This window comes from Macaca nemestrina, chromosome 17 (genome assembly GCF_043159975.1).
Source record: "Macaca nemestrina isolate mMacNem1 chromosome 17, mMacNem.hap1, whole genome shotgun sequence".
Taxonomy (NCBI): domain Eukaryota; kingdom Metazoa; phylum Chordata; class Mammalia; order Primates; family Cercopithecidae; genus Macaca; species Macaca nemestrina.
The window spans coordinates 18,662,491-18,682,404 of NC_092141.1; the positions used below are offsets into that span (position 1 = coordinate 18,662,491).

General features: G+C 48.1%; 1 protein-coding gene across 4 annotated transcripts in view; it reads right to left on the minus strand.

The window, feature by feature from the left end:
- The window catches only part of LOC105491103 (serine hydroxymethyltransferase 1), a 38,838-nt gene extending 19,486 nt beyond the window's left edge, over nucleotides 1–19,352 (minus strand). Inside the window, exons 1-4 of one of the 4 annotated variants that reach the window (XM_071082467.1) lie at nucleotides 19,201–19,352; nucleotides 11,100–11,214; nucleotides 7,891–8,036; nucleotides 222–337 (exon numbers count right to left, since the gene is read on the minus strand). In XM_071082467.1, coding sequence (XP_070938568.1) covers nucleotides 222–337; nucleotides 7,891–8,036; nucleotides 11,100–11,195 — 358 coding nt within the window. In that variant the 5' untranslated portion in view covers nucleotides 11,196–11,214; nucleotides 19,201–19,352. Of the gene's footprint in view, nucleotides 1–221; nucleotides 338–7,890; nucleotides 8,037–11,099; nucleotides 11,215–16,636; nucleotides 16,763–18,834; nucleotides 18,858–18,958; nucleotides 19,110–19,200 lie in introns of those variants that run through there. The other 3 variants (XM_071082466.1, XM_071082469.1, XM_071082468.1) reach the window with 3 other exon arrangements.
- Nucleotides 19,353–19,914: the final 562 nt, after the last annotated feature.

The window sequence follows — 19,914 nt, forward strand, 5'->3', positions numbered from 1 at the left end:
GTTTCTCCATGTTGGTCAGGTGGTCTTGAAGTCCCGGCCTCAGGTGACCTGCCTGCCTCTGCCTCCCAAAGTGCTGGGATTACAGGCGTGAGCCAACCGCGCCCGGCCTATGGCAGTCCTTCTTAGGATGCAAGTCCTTCTTAGGATGCTTCTTGGTGCATGTCAGCCCTGGGGGATGCACATGATGAGGCTGCACCAGGCCATGTGGATGAGACAATCACCTGAGTAGGGCTGGACGTTGACCCCCCAGCACTGTGGGTCCAGCTTATAGGCCTGCAGGGCTCGCTTCTGACAGAGGGTCTCCAGTTCATCAATAAACTCAGTCCCGCCATAGTATCTGTGGGAGGAGAGTAGGAGACTTAGATCCAATCAGACCCAGAAAATCTGTGCTTCACAGAGGCCAAAGAAGCTCGGGGTGGGACAGTGAAACTAAAGTGCAGAGAAGTAACGAACGAGAAGAGCTTGTTAACATGCAGATGCTGAAGCCAGCATGATCAAGTGTTCCACCAATGCCTCTGGAATCTAGAGTCAAGAGACCAAACCAGCTGTGCAACTTGGAGCAAGTATCTCATCTATAAAAAGGGGGGGTTTTGGCCGGGAGAGGTGGCACATGCCTATAATCCCAGCACTTTGAGGGGCCAAGGAAGGATTGCTCGAGCCCAGGAGTTTGAGACCAGCCGGGACAATATAGCAATACCCCCATCTCTACAAAAAATTTCAAAAATTAGCCAGGTGTGGTGGTGTGTGCCCACAGTCCCAGCTACGTGGGAGGCTGAGGAGGGAAGATTCACTTGGGCCCAGGAGGTAAAGGCTGCAGTGAGCTGTGATCACACCACTGGACTCCAGCCTGGGCAACAGAGTGAGACCCTGTTCCAAAAAAAAAAAAAAAAAAGGAAGAAAAAAAAGGAAAGAAATCCTGTCACATGCTATTAATACAACAAGGATGAGTCTGAGAACATTCTGCTAAGTGAAACAAACCAGTCACCAAAAGACAAGCACTGTATGATTCAACTTTTATGAGGTCCCTAAAGTAGTTAAGCTCATAGAGGCAGAAAATAGAATGGTGGCTGCCAGAGATGGGGGAACAAGGACTAGAGAGTTTGTTTTTGTTTTTGACTTTTTGCATTTCTAATGAAATTTTACTTTCAATTTAATAACTGCATATCAAAATTTATCATATATTTATGTTTTTATTATCTATTATTTATTATATTGATAACTCAAGTACTAAAAATTACTGGGTTCAAGCCAGTAATTTTTTTTTTTTTTTTTGAGACAGAGTCTCGCTCTGTTGCCCAGGCTGGAGTGCAGTGGCGCGATCTCGGCTCACTGCAAGCTCCGCCTCCCGGGTTCATGCCATTCTCCTGCCTCAGCCTCCTGAGTAGCTGGGACTACAGGTGCCCACCACCATGCCCGACTAATTTTTGTATTTTCAGTAGAGACAGGGTTTCTCCATGTTGGCCAGGCTGGTCTTGAACTCCCGACCTCAGGTTATCTGCCCGCCTCCTCCTCCCAAAGTGCTGGGATTACAGGCGTGAGCCACTGCACACGGCCTAACCAATAATTTTTAGCTTTTAGACCCTGTGATCACAAAAAGCTTTCTTTTAAAAAAATAAAAAATAAAAAAATAAGAGACAGGGTCTTGTTTTGTCACCCAGGCAGGAGTGCAGTGGTGAAATCATAGCTTACTGCAGCCTAGAACTCCTAGGCTCAAGCAATCTTCCCCTGCCTCAGGCTCCTGAGGAGTTGGGGCTACAAGCCCATGTGTACCACACCCAACTAATTTTTTACTTTTTTGCAGAGAAAGGGTCTCCTTATGTTGCCAAAGCTGGTCTCAAACTCCTGGTCTCAAGTGATCTTCCCATCTCAGGCTCTCAAAGTGTTAGGATTACAGGTGTGAGCCCTTGTGGGCTGTCACAAAAAGCTTAAAAATTAAAATATAAATGTATTTCTTTTTGTTTTTAAAAAAATGTAACATAAAATTTCCCATTAAAAAAATCACATTATACACTGTAAATTCATCTAATTTTTTTTTTTTTTTTTTCTTGAGACAGAGTCTTGTTCTGTCACCCAGGCTGGAGTGCAATGGCGTGATCTCGGCTCACTGCAACCTCTGCCTCCTGGGTTCAAGCGATTCTTCTGCCTCAGCCTCCCAAGCAGCTGAGACTACAGGTGTGCACCATCACGCCTAGCTAATTTTTTGTATTTTTAGTACAGACGGGGTTTTACCATGTTGCCTGGACTGGTCTTGAACTCCTGAGCTCGGGGAATCTGCCTGCCTTGGCCTCCCAAAGTGCTAGGATTACAGACATGAGCTACCATGCCTGGCCCTAATGTGATATTTTGGCATATGTATACATTGTGAGATGATTAAGTCAAGCTAATTATCATATCCATCATCTCATGTACTTTTTTTCTGAGACGGAGTCTCGCTCTGTTGCCCAGGCTGGAGTGTAGTGGCGCGATCTTGGCTCACTGAAACCTCCACCTCCCGGGTTCAAGCAATCCTCCCACCTCAGCCTTCTGAGTAGCTGGGATTACAGGTGTGCACCACAATGCCTGGCTAAATTTTGTATTTTTAGTAGAGCCAGTGTTTGACCATGCTGGCCAGACCAGTCTCGAACTCCTAGCCTCAAGTGAGCTGCCCACCTCGGCCTCCCAAAGTGCTGGGATTACATGTGTGAGCCACCGCGCCCAGCCAAGCATTTCTCATGTGCTGATTAGCAGAAGTTATTATTTAATGGATACAGAGTTTCATTTCTGCAAGATAAAAAAGTTCTGGCGATGGGTGGTGGTGATGGTTATACAACAATGTGCATACCCATAATGTCACTGAGCTGTACACTTAAAAACTAGTTAAAATGGGCTGGGCATAGTGACTCATGCCTGTAATACCAGCACTTTGAAAGGCCAAGGTGGGAAGATCACTTGAGCCCAGCAGTTACAGGCTGCAGTGAGCTATGACTGCACTACTGCACTCCAGCCTGGGCAACAGTGCAAGACCCCGTCTCCAAAAAAAAAAAAGGTTGAAATTGCCAGCCTAACATGGTGAAACCCTGTCTCTACAAAAAATACAAAAAATAGCCAGAAATGGTGGCACCGTGCCTGTAATCCCAGCTATGTAGGAGGCACGAGAATCGTTTGAACCCAGGAAGCAGAGGCTACAGTGAGCCAAGATCGGGCCACTGGACTCCAGCCTGGGCAACACAGTGAGACCCCATCTCATAAAAATAAAAAAGAGAAAGAAACTATACCCTATATGTTATATATATTTTTATTTTACCACAATTAGAGGGGGTTTCTGTGGAACTGTACATTTTAAATGTAAACTTTACAGCCCATGATACATTTCAAAACTGTTAAAAAATTTTAGGCAAGGAATGGTGACTCATGCCTATAATCTCAGCACTTTGGGAGGCCAAGGCAGGCAGAACGTTTGAGGTCAGGAGTTCAAGACCAGCCTGGTCAACATGGTGAAACCTTGTCTCTATTAAAATTACAAAAAAATGAGCGGGCATGGTGGCACACGTCTGTAGTCCCAGCTACTTGGGAGGCTGAGGTGGGAGGATGGGTTGAGCCTGAGAGGTGGAGGTTGCAGTGTGCCAAGGTTGCACCACTGCAGTTCAGCATGGGCAACAGAACAAGACTGTATATAAAAAAACAAAACTGGGGCTGGGTGCAGTGGCTCACGCCTGTAATCTCAGCACTTTGGGAGGCTGAGGCAGGCAGATCACAAGGTCAGGAGATCGAGACCATCCTGGCTAACACGGTGAAATCCAGTCTCTACTAAAAATACAAAAAATTAGCCGGGTGTGGTGGCGGGTGCCTGTAGTCCCAGCTACTCCAGAGGCTGAGGTAGGAGAATGGTGTGAACCCAGGAGGCAGAGCTTGCAGTGAGCAGATATGGCACCACTGCACTCCAGCCTGGGCGCCAGAGCAAGACACCCTCTCAAAAAAAAAAAAGAAAGAAAGAAAGATACAGTCCAGGCACTGTGCACTGTGGCTCACGCCTGTTATCTCAGCGCTTTGGGAGGTCGAGGTGGGCGGATCACCTGGGGTCAGGAGTTCAAGACCAGCCTGGCCAATATGGTGAAACCCTGTCTCTACTAAAAATACAAAAATCAGCTGGGAATGGTGGCAGGCGCCTATAATCCCAGCTGCTCGGGAGGCTGAGGCAGGAGAATCACTTGAATCCAGGAGGTGGAGGTTGCAGTGAGCTGAGATCACCCCACTGCACTCCAGCCTGGTCACTGCAGTGAGATTCAGTCTCAAAAAAAAAAAAAAAAAATTAAAGTAATTACATGTAATGGCTCATGTCTGTAATCTCAGAGATTTGGAAGACTGAGGTGGGAGAACTGCTTGAGGCCAGGAGTTCAAGACCAGCTGGGCAACATAGTGAGATCTCAGCACTACAAAAAATTTTTAAAATGAGCTAAGTATAGTGGCTTGCACCTGTAGTCCTAGCTACTTGGAAGGCTGAGGTGGGAGGATCACTTGAGCCCAGGAGTTGGAGATTACAGTGAGCTTTGACTGTACCACTGCACTTCAGCTAGAGCAACAGAGTAAGACCCTATCTCTAAAAAAATAAATAGGCCAGGCCAGGTGTGGTGGCTCACATTTGTAATCCCAGTACTTCAGGAGGCCGAGGTGGGCGGATCACCTGAGGTCAGGAGTTCGAGACCAGCCTGACCAACATGGAGAAACCCCATCTCTACTAAAAATACAAAATTAGCCAGGCATGGTGGTGCATACCTGTATTCCCAGCTATTGGGGAGGCTGAGGCAGGAGAATTGCTTGAACCCAGGAGGTGGAGGTTGTGGTGAGCCGAGATCGCACCATTGCACTCCACCCTGGGCAACAAGAGCAAAACTCCATCTCAAAAAAATAAAAATAAATAAAAAATAAATAGGCCAGATATGGTGGCTCACACTTGTAATCCTAGTAATATGGAAGGCTAAAGTGGGAAGACTGCTTGAGGCCAGGAGTTTGAAACCAGCCTGGGCAACATAGCAAGACCTCATGTCTATTAAAAATTAGCCTGGTGTGGTAGCACGCACCTGTAGTCCTAGCTACAGAGAGGCTGAGGCAGTTTGCTTGAGTCCAGGAGTTTGAGGCTGCAGTGAGTTGAGATTGCACCACTGCACGCCAGCCTGGGCAAGACAACGAGACCTTGTCGTTCATTTATTCATACATACATAACTTTTTTTTTTTAAGCCCAGAACTTTGTTTTTAAGTTTGTATCAAGCAAAGTCATTAATGTTAGGTCAATATTGTTTTCTTTTTTTTTTTCTGAGATGGAATATTGCTGTGTCTCCCAGACTGGAGTGCAGTGGTGCAATCTCGGCTCACTGCAACCTCTCTCTGCCTCCCGAGTTCAAGCAATTCTCCTACCTCAGCCTCCAGAGTAGCTGGGATTACAGGCACACGCCTCCACATCTGGCTAATTTTTGTATTTTCAGTAGAGACGGGGTTTTGACATATTGGCCAGGCTGGTCTCGAACTCCTGACCTCAGGTGATCCCCCTGCCTCAGCCTCCTGAAGTGCTGGAATTACAGGTGTAAACCACCATGCCTTGCCTATTGTTTTCAAATATTGCCTTCGATTATAAATAATATTCCAAAGATAGATTAATATTAAATTATATTAACAAAATATGATAATGAAAACATGTAATAATTACCTTTTAAAAGAGCCCTTTAGCCGGGCGCGGTGGCTCAAGCCTGTAATCCCAGCACTTTGGGAGGCCGAGACGGGCGGATCACGAGGTCAGGAGATCGAGACCATCCTGGCTAACACGGTGAAACCCCGTCTCTATTAAGAAATACAAAAAACTAGCCGGGCGAGGTGGCGGGCGCCTGTAGTCCCAGCTACTCGGGAGGCTGAGGCCGGAGAATGGCATGAACCTGGGAGGCGGAGCTTGCAGTGAGCTGAGATCCGGCCACTGCACTCCAGCCTGGGTGACAGAGCGAGACTCCGTCTCAAAAAAAAAAAAAAAAAAAAGAGCCCTTTAATTGGCTGGGCGCAGTGGCTCACGCCTGTACTCCCAGCACTTTGGGAGACTGAGGCGGGTGGATCACAAGGTCAGGAGATCGAGACCAGCTTGGCCAACATGGTGAAACTCCGTCTCTACTAAAAATACAAAAAATTAGCTGGGGGTGGTGGCGTGCAGCAGTAGTCCCAGCTACTTGGGAAGCTGAGGCAGGAGAATTGCTTGAACCTGGGAGGTGGAGGTTGCAGTGAGCCGAGATTGTGCCACCACACTCCAGCCTGGCAACAGAGTGATACTCTGTCTTTTAAAAAAAAAAAAAAAAAAAAAAAAAAGCCCTTTAACATGAATACACGATGTAATTACACTTCTATTTAAGTTGTAGTTTTTTGTGTTTTTTTTTTTAACTTTAGAAACAGGGTCTCATTCTGTCACCCCAGCTGGAGTACACTGGCAAAGCTAGATCAAAAGCTCGCTGCAGCCTTTGATCTACTGGGCTCAAGCAATACTCCACCTCAGTCTCTTGAGTAGCTGCGACTACAGGTGCATGCCACCATGTCCGGCTAATTTTTAAATTTTGTTTTGGAGACAGTGTCTCACTATATTGCTCAGGCTGGTCTCAAATTCCTAGCCTCAAATGATCCTCTGCCCTGGCCTCTTAAAGCACTGAGATTACAGGGATGAGCCACCACACTCAGTCCCCTTTTTAAAAATGTAGAAACCACCACCCCTTGCCTGATACATTGCTGTGAGAATCAAATGAAATATTAGTTGTGAAAACACCTGGTGTGGACTGGGTGCAGTGGCTCACAGCTCTAATCCCAGCACTCTGGGAGGCTGAGGTGGGTGAATCGCTTGAGCTCAGGAGATGGAGATCAGCCTGGGCAACATGGTGAAACTCTGTGTCTCTACAAAAAATTAGCTGGGTGTGGTGGTGTGTGCCTATAGTCCCAGTGACTCAGGAGGCTGAGGTGGGAGGATGGCTTGAGTTCAGGAGGCCAAGGCTGCAGTCAACCTTGATCACACCATCGCACTTCAGCCTGGGTGAGACACACCATGTCTCAAAAAGAAAAAAAAAAAAAAAGAAAACACCCGGTGTTAACAAAATACCTTAGCCTGAAAGAAGAAAGGAAAAAGAAAGGAGAGACAGAAGAAAGAAAACACATTGTAAATTCTTCAAGGCACAATGCAAAAGTTAGTTATTCACAGTAGGAGAAAGACAATGCCTTCAACTTGATTCTGTCTTCTACATAGAGCTTCAGGGGCATCTCAGGACAGAATGGCAATTCCTTCTCCAAGGGTGACCTTTCTTTCTGTTTCCTTTGGGACAAAAATGCACACATTTGCAAAAGCCATGTCTAATTCTGTAATTTCTTTTCTTTGCCTGATGATGACTGCAAAAAACGAAAACAAATATAACACTGTAATTCTGAGGGTGAAAGAGTTAACTGAAAGCCACTGCATGTGTAAATCCAACATTTATAATGCAGAAATGGCTTCCAGTATTGCAGATTCAGCCTCCACTTCCACACCATTTCCAATACAGACTCGATGACTCACATGGCAATGGCCACCTTCTGCAGCCTCCCTCTGATGACACTGACCTTTTCTAGACAGAGGCCACACACCAGTCCAGTGGCTCAATACTCCTTACAAACTGGCCTATTTTTCTAGAAAGCCCCCAAAGGACTATGAAATGTGCCCCGGAGTACACCTGCGCCGAGCTCTTCAGTGTTATCACATGCTGGGAATAAAAGAGTTATGTCAGAGAGCAGGTGTGGAACAGAAATCCTACAGTTGGGAAGCTTGCTGTTTTCTGAAATTTCCAAATTGTTTAGGTCCTAGGCTGATTCAGTACTCCCTATGACTGTGTCAGAACCAGGCCTTCGAAGAGATTCACGTACCTCTGGCCCGGGTACCCCTCAGAGTATTTGTTATTTAAGCAAGAGCCTAGGGCCTCCAAAACTGCTCGGCTGGCGAAATTCTCCGAGGCAATCAGCTCCAATCCAACCCGCTGCCGGTTACTCTCCTTCTTAATGATGTTGTAAACCTTATGAGAAGAAAACAGATGCTTGATATTTGGAAATTTTAGTTTAAAATTTTGCTCTGATCCAAATTACAACCTCCTAAAGGGAAAAGACACTCTTTCACATTAATATTGATTGTGCCTTCAGAAGCTGATCTTAATCCAAATAATATCAAGGACTCTCATAACACTTAAGGAATAGAATGAATCCTCCTCAAAGGTTTTAGTATCTGAGAAAGCACTAATCAATGAACTAAGAAAAACAAAATGGGCCGGGCGCAGTGGCTCACACCTGTAATCCGAGCACTTTGGGAGGCCGAGGCGGGCGGATCACAAGGTCAGGAGATCCAGACCATCCTGGTTAACACAGTGAAACCCCGTCTCTACTAAAAATACAAAAAAATTAGCCAGGCATGGTGGCAGGTGCCTGTAGTCCCAGTTACTCAGGAGGCTGAGGCTGGAGAATGGCATGAATCCAGAAGGTGGAGCCTGCAGTGAGCCGAGATCACGCCACTGCACCACTGCACTCCAGCCTGGAGACAGAGCGAGACTCCATCTCAAAAAAAAAAAAAAAGAGAAACAAAATGATGGCGGGGCACAGTGGCTCATGCCTGTAATCCCAGCACTTTGGGAGGCTGAGGCTGGTGGATCACCTGAGGTCAGGAGTTCTAGACCAGCCTGGCCAACATGGTGAAACCCCGTCTCTACTAAAAATACAAAAATTAGATGGGTGTGGTGGCAGGCGCCTATAATCTCAGCTACACGAGGAAGCCGAGGCAGGAGAATCGCTTGAACCTGGGAGGTGGAGGTTGCAGTGAGCTGAGATAGCGCCATCGCACTCCAGCCTGGGAAACAAGAGCGAGACTTCATCTCAAAAAAAGAAAAACAAAATGAAGAGAAAGTTACGTTTAGGCCGGGCGCGGTGGCTCAAGCCTGTAATCCTAGCACTTTGGGAGGCCGACGCGGGCGGATCACAAGGTCAGGAGATCGAGACCACAGTGAAACCCCGTCTCTACTAAAAATACAAAAAATTAGCCGGGCGCGGTGGCGGGCGCCTGTAGTCCCAGCTACTCAGGAGGCTGAGGCAGGAGAATGGCGGGAACCCGGGAGGCGGAGCTTGCAGTGAGCCGAGATCGCGCCACTGCACTCCAGCCTGGGCAACAGCGTGAGACTCCGTCTCAAAAAAAAAAAAAAAAAAAAAAAGAAAGTTACGTTTAAGCGTCCCACCTAATTTTTAACATCACCATCCTGTTATTTTTATCCCTACATTTCACCAAGTTTCTCCCTCCCTGAACCTTATTCCTCATTCCTCTTCCTTTTTTTTTTTTTTTTTTTTTTTTTGAGACGAGTCTGGCTCTGTCGCCCGGGCTGGAGTGCAGTGGCCGGATCTCAGCTCACTGCAAGCTCCGCCCTGCGGGTTTACGCCATTCTCCTGCCTCAGCCTCCGAGTAGCTGGGACTACAGGCGCCCGCCGCCTCGCCCGGCTAGTTTTTTGTATTTTTTTAGTAGAGACGGGGTTTCACCGTGTTCGCCAGGATGGTCTCGATCTCCTGACCTCGTGATCCGCCCGTCTCGGCCTCCCAAACTGCTGGGATTACAGGCTTGAGCCACCGCGCCCGGCTCCTCTTCCTTAAAAGAAAAGATGCTTTAGGCCAGGCACGGTGGTTCACACCTGTAATCCCAGCACTTCAGAAGACTAAGGCAGGCTGATTGAGCCCAGGAGTTCAAGACCAGCCTGGGCAGCATGGTGAAACCCTGCCTCCACCAAAAACACAAAAAATCAGCCAGGTGTGGTGGCATGCACTTGTAGTCCCAGCAACTCAGGAGGCCGAAGTAGAAGGATCACTTGAGCCCAAGGGGCGGAGGCTGCAGTGAACTGAGGCAAGAGCACGGCACTGCACTCCAGCCTGAGTGACAGTGAAACCCTGTCTCAAAAATCAAAAGAAAAGATATTTCAGCAAATTCACAGAGACAGAAAGTAGATGAGTGATTGACCAGGGTTGGGGAGTTTGGGTTGACTGCTAATGGGTTCAAGGTTTCTTTCTGGGGGGATAAAAGTGTTCTAAAATTGACTATAAATATACTAAAAACCACTAAATTGTATGGCAAATGAGTGATATCTCAGTAAAGCTTTCATAAAAACAAGGCTGGGCACAGTGGCTCATGCCTGTAATCCCAGCAGTTTGGGAGGCCGAGGCGGGTGGATCAACTGTGGTCAGGAGTTCCAGACCATCCTGGCCAACATGGCGAAATCCCATCTCTACTACAAATACAAAAATTAGGCCCGACGTGGTGGCTCATGCCTGTAATCCCAGCACTTTGGGAGGCTGAGACAGGCGGATCACGAGGTCAGGAGGTCAAGACCATCCTGGCTAACACAGTGAAACCCCATCTCTACTAAAAAAAAAATACAAAAAATTAGCCGGCGTGGTGGCTGGCGCCTGTAGTCCCAGCTATTCGGGAGGCTAAGGCAGGAGAATGGCATGAACCTGGGAGGTGGAGCTTGCAGTGAGCCGAGATGGAGCCATTGCACTCCAGTCTGAGCAACAGAGCAAGACTATATCTCAAAAAAAAAAAAAAAAAAAAAAAAAAAGGCCGGGCACGGTGGTGGGTGCCTGTAATCCCAGCTACTCAGTACTCAGGAGGCTGAGGCTAGAGAATCCCTTGAACCCAGGAGGTGGAGGTTGCAGTGAGCCAAGATCACGCCATTGCACTCCAGCCTGGGCAAGAAGAGTGAAACTGTCTCAAAAAAATAAATAAACAAGTAAAATAAAATAAAGGTGTTTCCAGATGTCTAGATAGATCTATATACCTTGTGAACTGTCAGGAAAGGGTCAACTGTCAGTGATCTCTCCCCTTCTCTGCTTTTCTCCAGAGCACCCTGCACAGTGCTCCACACTTTGAAGAAACCCACAATCTTTAAATTTACTCTCAAAGGATTTGTAGCCATTTTGTCTGCCACCACCTGTAAATCCAGCAGGATAATACTCATTTCAAGGCTGTCCCTAATTAATTTGTAGTTAGAACTAGAGATTTAAATGAAGGCCTCCAACATAAAAACGTCTGTGAACACTCCACAGATCTCACCTCAACATCACTGTCTTTCAGGGGCTGTGCCAGCATCTTGTCATGTGAGGACCACAGGTCAGCATCCTTGTGGGCCCCATTGACTGGCGTCTCCATTGCACTGGTTCGAAGCTGCCTAAAAAATGGGAAATACGTGTGTAGCTTCCAGCATTAAATTGATTTTTTTAGTTTATTTATTTATTTATTTTTGAGATGGAGTCTTGCTCTGTTGCCCAGACTGGAGTGCAGTGGGGTGATCTCGGCTCACTGCAATCTCCGCCTTCCAGGTTCAGGCGATTCTCCTGCCTCAGTCTTTTGACTACAGGCACATGCCACCACGCCCAGCTAATTTTGTGTATTTTTAGTAGAGATGGGGTTTCACTGTGTTAGCCAGGATGGTCTCAATCTCCTGACCTTGTGATCCACCCGTGTTGGCCTCCCAAAATGCTGGGATTACAGGCGTTAGCCACCATGCCCCACCTATTTATTTTTATCTTTTTGAGACAAGAGTCTCAGTCTGTCACCCAGGCTGGAGTGCAATGGCGTGATCTTGGCTCACTGCAACCTCTGCCTCCTGGGTTCACGTGATTCTTCTGCCTCAGCCTCCCGAGTAGCTGGGACTACAGGTGTGCGTCACTATGTCTGGCTAATTTCTGTATTTTTCATAGAGATGGACTTTTACCACGTTGGTCAGGCTGGTCTTGAACTCAAGTGATCCGCCTGCCTCGGCCTCTCAAAGTGCTGGGATTACAGGCGTGAGCCGCCATGCCTGGCCCCAGCATTACATTTAATCAAAGTTCATCACAACCTGTTAGTTCTATCGAGTTGCTAAACTAATACAATTTTTTAGCCTTTCCCTCAGAATCGCTTGGTAAATATGAGCATGTTCTATTGCAAAACCACCGTGTGGAACTTCTGGTTCCTTTCCGAACTGCAGACGTCAGCTCATCTCCCTCAGAAATGAGAACTGACCCTCTTCCCCACTTGCAGGCAGTCCAACTCCACCTCCTCTCAGTCAAACTTCTCATGGGTATAGCTTATCGCCCACAACTACACTAAATTCCTTGAAGGTAAGGAGTGAGTGTTACTTTTTAAAAAATCACCTGCGGTACCCAACACCGCTATATATGAAAAATATTTTCTGGCCAGGTGTGGTGGCTCACGCCTGTAATCGCAGCACTTTGGGAGGCCAAGGTGGGCAGATCACGAGGTCTGGAGTTTGAGACCATCCTGACCAACATGGTGAAACCCCGTCTCTACTAAAAATACAAAAAATGAGCTGGACGTGGTGGCACGCACCTGTAGTCCCAGCTACTCGGGAAGCTGAAGCAGGAGAATCGCTTGAACCTGGGAGGCGGAGCTTGCGGTGAGCCGAGATCACACCACTGCACTCCAACCTGGCCACAGAGCAAGACTCCGTCTCAAAAAAAAAAAAAAAAAAAAAAAAAAAAGAATATTTTCCAAATGACTGAACAGATGAATCATTGACTTGAACTGGCAGGCTCTCATAACATAGTAAATATTCACTATTTAGCAACTTTTCAAAAGATTTTTTTGGGACACACAAGTTAATGATGAACAGGATATAGGCAGTTGGGATCATCTTTCCAGGATGATCACCAGTAGTATTTTATAAATGATAATGTAAGTACAGCAAATAGCACCTATTCACTCACTCTGGACACATTTCTCCAGGCTCCAGAAAAATGTAAATGGAAATTTTGCTATAAGAAGGGCCTCAAAAATCTCTATATGATTTTTGAATATATAAGGACCTCATTTTAATCCTAGCAACACTTTAATGTGTTAATTTATTTCATACTTCAAATAATGAAAATGAGGCTCAGGGCCAGGCATGGCAACTTACACTTGTAATCCCAGCACTTTGGGAGGCCAGGAGTTCAAGACCAGCCTGGGCATGGCTACAAAAAAAACAAATTAGCTGGGCATGGTGGGGTGGGCCTATAGTCCTAGCTACTGAGTCTAAGACTCTTAAAAAAAAAAAGAACTAAAGAAAGAAAAATAAGCGAGGTTAGAAAAGTAAAATATCGCGGCCTGGCGCAGTAGCTCACGCCTGTAATCCCAGCACTTTAGGAGGCCAAGGTGGGCAGATCACCACGTCAGGAGATCGAGACCATCCTGTCCAACACCGTGAAACCCCATTTCCACTAAAAATACAAAAATTATCCGGACGTAGTGGCAAGCGCCTGTAATCCCAGCTACTCAGGAGGCTGAGATAGGAGAATCGCTTGAACCTGGGAGTCAGAGGTTACAGTGAGCCAAGACCGCCACTGCACTACAGCCTGGCGACAGAGCGAGACTCTGTCTCAAAGAAAAGTAAAATATCTTAGCCCAGGGCTGCACAGCAAGTTAGCCACAGAGGTAGGACTCAAAACCCCAAAGCACATGCTCTAAGTACTCCACAGAGTTCCTGTGAAGCTGTTGGTTAAAATATGTACTTGGGCTGGGTGTGGTGGCTCATGCCTGTAATTCCAGCACTTTGGGAGACTGAGGCAGGAGGATCGCTTGAGCCCAGGAGTTCAAGACTGGCCTGGGCAACATGGCAAAGCCCCATCTCTACAAAAAATACAAATTATTAGCTAGTGGTGGTGGCATGCATCTGTAGTCCCAGCTATTCAGGAGGCTGAGGTGGGAGGATCACCTGATCCTGGAAGCTAGAGGTTGCAATGAGCTGTGACTGTGGCAGTGCACTCTAGCCTGGGTGACAGAGTAAGACCCTGTGTGGTTTTTTGTTTGTTTGTTTGTTTAAAAAAAGGACTTGTTTGAATATAAATCTTCCTAAAGAATTACAGGTTTGGCTAGCCCCAGAGGCTCACGCCTATAATCCCAGCACTTTGGGAGGCCAAGGCAGGCAGATCACCTGAGGTCAGAAGTTCAAGACCAGCCTGGCCAACATGGTGAAACCCCATCTCTACTAAAAATACAAAAATTAGCCGGGTGTGGTGGTGGGCGCCTGTAATCCTAGCTACTTGGGAGGCTGAGACAGGAGAATTGCTTGAACACAGGAGATGGAGGTTGCAGTGAGCCAAGGACATACCACTGCACTCCAGCCTGGATGACAAAGCAAGACTCCCTCTCAGGGAAGAAAAAAAAAAAAGGCCTGGCATGGTGGCTTATGCCTGTAATCCCAGCACTTAGTGGGGTCAAGGATGGGGGATTTCGAACCTAGGAGTTAACCACAGCCTAGGCAACACAGTGAAACCACGTCTCTACAAAAATTTAGAAATTAGGCTGGGCAAGGTGGCTCACGTCTGTAATCCCAGCACTCTGGAAGGCTGAGGTGGGCAGATCAGCTTGAGGCCAGGAGTTTGAGACCAGCCTGGCTAACATGGTGAAACCCTGTCTCTACTAAAAATATAAAAAATTAGTTGGGTGTGGCGGCATACACCTGAAGCATAAGACTTACTTGAGCCTGGGAGGTGGAGGCTGCAGTGAGCTGAGAATGTGCCATTGCACTCCAGTCTGGATGACAGAGTGATATTGTGTCTCAAAAAAAAAAATTTTTTTTAAAAAAAGGTCAGGCACAGTGATTCACGCCTGTAATCCCAGCATTTTGCGGGGCCGAGGCGGGCAGACCACGAGGTCAGGAGATCAAGACCATCTTGGCCAACATGGTGAAACCCCATCTCCACTAAAAATACTAAAATTAGCCAGGTGTGGTGGCGCCTGCCTGTAATTCCAGCTACTCAGGAGGCTGAGGCAGGAGAATGGCTTGAACCCGGGAGGTGGAGATTGTAGTGAGCAGAGATCGCACCACTACACTGCAGCCTGGCAACAAAGCGAGACTCCATCTCAAAAAAAAAAATTTTTTGCCAGGCACAGTGGCTCACGCCTGTAACCCCAGCACTTTGGGAGGCCAACACGGGTGGATCACCTGAGGTCAGGAGTTGGAGACTAGCCTGGCCAACATGGCGAAACCCCGTCTCTACTAAAAATACAAAAATTAGACGGGCATAGAGGCGGGCCTCTGTAATCCCAGCTATGCAGGAGGCTGAGGTAGGAAAATCGCTTGAACCCAGGAGGCAGAGGTTGCAGTGAGCCAAGATCACCCCACTGCACTCCAGCCTGGGCGACAGAGTGAGACTCAGTCTCAAAAAAAAAAATTAGGTCCAGCGCGGTGGCTCATGCCTGTGATCCTAGCACTTTGGGAGGCCAAGGTGGGCAGATCACAAAGTCAGGAGTTTGAGACCAGCCTGGCCAATATGGTGAAACCCGGTCTCTACTATAAATACAAAAATTAGCTGGGTGCGGTGGCCCATGCCTGTAGTCCCAGTTACTCGGAAGGCCGAGGCAGTAGAATCGCTTGAATCCAGGAGGTGGAGGTTGCAGTGAGCCGAGATCGCGCCACTGCACTCCAGCCTGGGTGACAAAGTGAGACTCTGTCTCAAAAAAAAAAAAAAAGAAAAGAAAAAAAAAACAGCCAGGCATTGCTCACGCCTATAATCCCAGCACTTTGGGAGGCCAAGGAGGGGAGATCACCTGAGGTCAGGAGTTTGAGACCAGCCTGGCCAGCACGTCGAAACCCTGTCTCTTAAAAATACAAAAATTGGCCGGGTGTGGTGGCATGCGCCTGTAGTTCCAGCTACTCAGGAGGCTGAGGCAGAAGAATCACTTGAACCTGGGAGGCGGAGGTTGCAGTGAGCAAAGACCGCGCCACTGCCTTCAGCTTGGGTGACAGAGCAAGACACCATCTCAGAAAAAAAAAAAAAAAAAAAAATTAAAAATTAGCTGGATGACATGATGGTGTATGCCTGTAGTCTCAACTACTTGAGAGGCTGAAGTGAGAGGATTACTTGGGCCCAGGAGGTCGAGGCTGCCATAAACTATGATTCTGCCACTGCTCTCCAGCCTGGATGACAGAGTGAGACCCTATCTCTCAAAAAGAAAAAAAAAAAAAAAAGTCCAAAATAAGTTTTTGATATCTAAGAGGTCTACTCCACTACTAGCCTACAATGAATTCATTCAATCAACATTTATTGAACAACTCTTATGTCCCAGGCACACAGATAGGCACTAAGAATACAGAGGTTACTAAGACAGAGGTCCTGCTCTTATAAGAAACAAATTGTAAACAAGAAATACAGGCCAGGCACGGTGGCTCACAACTGTAATCTCAGTACCACGGTAGGCCAAGGCGAGTGGATTACTTGAGGTCAGGAGTTCGAGACCAGTGTGGCCAACTAAGGTGAAACCCTGTCTCTACTAAAAATGCAAAAATTAGCCGGGTGTGGTGGCACACACCTGTAATCCCAGCTACTTGTGAGGCTGAGGAAGGAGAATCGCTTGAACCCGGGAGATGGAGGTTGCAGTGAGCCAAGATCATGCCATTGCACTCCAGCCTGGGTGACAGGACAAGACTCCATCTCAAAAAAAAAAAAAAAAAAAAGAAATACACAAGGCCAGGCATGGTCGCTCATACTTGTAATCTCAGAACTTGGAGAGACCGAGGGGAGAAGACCACTTGAGCCCAGGAGTTCAAGACCAGCCTAGGCAACATGGCAAAACCCTGTCTCTACAAAAAATATACAAAAAATTACCTGAGCCTGGTGGCGTGCACCTGTATTCTCAGCTACTCTGGGTGGCTGAGGCAGGAGGATCGCTTGAGTCCCAGAGGTTGAGGCTGCAGTGAGCTGAGATTTTCCCACAGCACTCCAGCCTGGGCAAGAGAGGAAGACCCTGTATCCAAAAAAAAAAAAAAAAAAAAGATGCAATAAATGGGTGCAGGGCTACTTCAGACTGGGCCAGGGAATGTCCCTGAACTGAAATCTGAGCCAAGCATGAGATCTGGGATGAGAGCAATCTACACAGAGTAAACAAGTGCAGCGCATCCCAAGTTCAAAGCCCAAAGGAGAAAGTGTGACTGGCCAAGGGTCAGAAATCAGGCTTGCACACCTGAAGTCTGGGGAGTCACAGGACCACAGGAATCGAGCAACCTGGGCAACATAGTGAGACCCCTGTCTCTCTAAAAGGAAAGAAAAGCAGCCGGGCGCAGTGGCTCATGCCCATAATCCCAGCACTTTGGGAGGCCAAGGTGGGTGGATCACTTGAGGTCAGGAGTTTGAGACTAGTCTGGCCAATATGGTGAAACCCTGTGTCTACTAAAAATATAAAAATTAGTCGGGCGCAGTGGTTCACGCCTGTAACCCCAGCACTTTGGGAGGCCGAGGCGGGTGGATCACCTGAGGTCAGGAGTTCGAGACCAGCTGACCAACATGGTAAAACCCTGTCTCAACTAAAAATACAAAAATTAGCTGGGCGTGTGGCACACACCTGTAACCCCAGCTACTCAGGAGGCTGAGGCAGGATAATCACTTGAACCCAGGAGGTAGAGGTTGCAGTGAGCTGAGATTGTGCCACTGCACTCCAGCCTGGGCAACAGAGCGAGACTCCGTCTCAAAAAAAAAAAAAAAAAAAAAACAAATACAAAAATTAGCCAGGCATGGTGGCATATGCCTGTAATCCCAGCTACTCGAGGGGCTGAGACAGGAGAAGAGCTTGAACCAGTGAGGTAGAGATTGCAGTGAGCCAAGATCACGCCACTGCACTCCAGCCTGAGTGACAGAGCGAGACTCCATTTCAAAAAAAAAAAAAAAAAGGAAACTTGGTAATCTTAGGGACATCTTCATTAACATTCTGTAACACCTGGTAAGCCCCCCAGCTAACACAGCTCACTGCAACATCAGTCATTACAGCAATGGATATTTCTGTAGAGGCACCATTGCTCATGTGTGGCATGATCCTCAACGCCAGGACAGAGACCTAGTAAGTGAAGTCACCTGCAAGGTCACGAGCCTCCCCATACCTCCAAATCTTACAAGTGGATCCAGCCAAGGATCTGCTCAGGGAACTACCTTGTTGCACATCTTCTATCTCACACACAGATTTTGGTTCTCTTCTTTACAGAGGAGGAAATTGAGGCCCAGGGAGCTAACTTGTCTAAAGCCATATAAGAGCCAGAATCTGAACTCTGGTTTCTCTTCAGTTCCAAAGCCTTGTCTCAGGACACTGCGCTAAATAAAAACACAATTAACCACTTCTGTTCCAAGTTTCCCCAAGTAATACATTTTTTTTTTTTTTTTTTTTTTTGAGATAGAGTCTCACTCTGTCACTCACGCTGGAGTGCAGTGGTGTGATCTCTGCTCACTGCAACCTCCACCTCGCGGGTTCAAGCGATTCTCCTGCCTCAGCCTTCCCAGTAGCTGCAATTACAGGTGTGTGCCACCACGGCCAGCTAGTGTTTTTTGTATTTTTAGTAGAGATGGGGTTTCACCATGTTGGCCAGGCTGGTCTCGAACTGCTGACCTCAAGTGATCTGTCCGCCTCAGCTTCCCAAAGTGCAGGGATTACAGGCATGAGCCACCGCACCCCGCCTACAATGTTATTTCTGCAAGAACCTAAACTGATGTTTCCAGTCTATTCTCTGGGTAACTGGCCGATTGAAGGCCCGCATCTGTGCTGACCTCAGCTGGACCAAGAGTCACTTAACTCCCAGAATCTCGAAGCAGAGGCACCGGGCCAAGAACTTCACAGTGAGACATTTGTCTCCTAGAACACGGGGTAGCAGATTGCGGGCAACAGGAAGAGCTCATTCCCCACAGGGATCTGGTGGCACGGGCCAAAAGTGGAGCGACCCTGCGCGTAGCGTTTAGGGGCTCAGGCTTTGAGAACCCGGGTTCTATTCTAGGCTCTGCCATTTAAGTTGTCTCCTTTCTCCGAGCCCCACCACCTTCCTCACCTGTAAAATGGGGGAAACGGTACCACTCGACTTGCAGCTTTGCTGTGAAGGAGCGTGGCTAGGGGTTGTGTTTAAATTGAAAATGCTCAACGAGAAAAGTGCTCAGTAGAGAGCGGCTACTCACATCCGCTATAAGCCTTCGCACTCCTGCCAAAGGCCAAGGGCCACCACCCCATCGTACCGAATGTGCCTGCAACCGGGGCGCTGCGGCAGGCCGCCCGACCCCCAGCCCAGGCGCGACACAAGCGCTCCCCTCCCGTCGTTCCGGCTGCAGAGAGTGGGGTACGGCGGGGGACAGCGAGGACGCCGAAGCACCCCCCCGGGCTCCGGGACGCCGCGGCCCAAGACCCGAAGCCGCCCACCTACCGGAACACGGCCCGCGCACGTGCCTAGCGACGTCTCGGTCCTACGCCGCCGCCGGTGCCACCAGAGTCCCAGATCCGCTGACCCAACGCCCCGCGCACCGCCGCGGGCCAGCCACGTGACGGGCCGCGCCAACCCCAAACCCCGAACTTGGCGCTGGACAGCTCGCGCTCCGCTAGGTGCACCCCGCGCGCCAGGCTTAGGCTTGGCCCCGCCCCGGAAGGCGCCCAATCAGAGAGCGCAGTCAAGCAGGGGCCGCCACCAAACGCACCCGCGCTATTGGCTGCAACGGAGCGGCGGGCAGGGCTGGCTGCTCCGGGCCGGCTGGAGGCCTCGTGGTGCAGCTGCGCACCTGGGGCAGGGACCCGTAGGACTGACCCGCTTAGGCTGCAGGTCTCGTGTGTGGACCGAGATTTCCGGGAAGACTGCACAGGGCCTTCCTCACTTAAGCCTGTCGCTTGGGCCGTGGGATTATGAGTGAATTTTGTTCATGGTACTACTTTTAGTTAACAGGGTGGTCATTTAAATTAGGACAAATGTGAGTCTAAACTGCAACATTATTACTCTGTAGGTGTATAATCCAAGAGCAGGCACTTTATTATTGTTACTGTTATTTATTTATTTTATTTTTTTTTTTTTTGAGACAGGGTCTCACTCTGTCGCCCAGGTTGGAGTAGACATGGGCGTCTAACTGTGTTGCCTCCGGGGAGGTGAAGG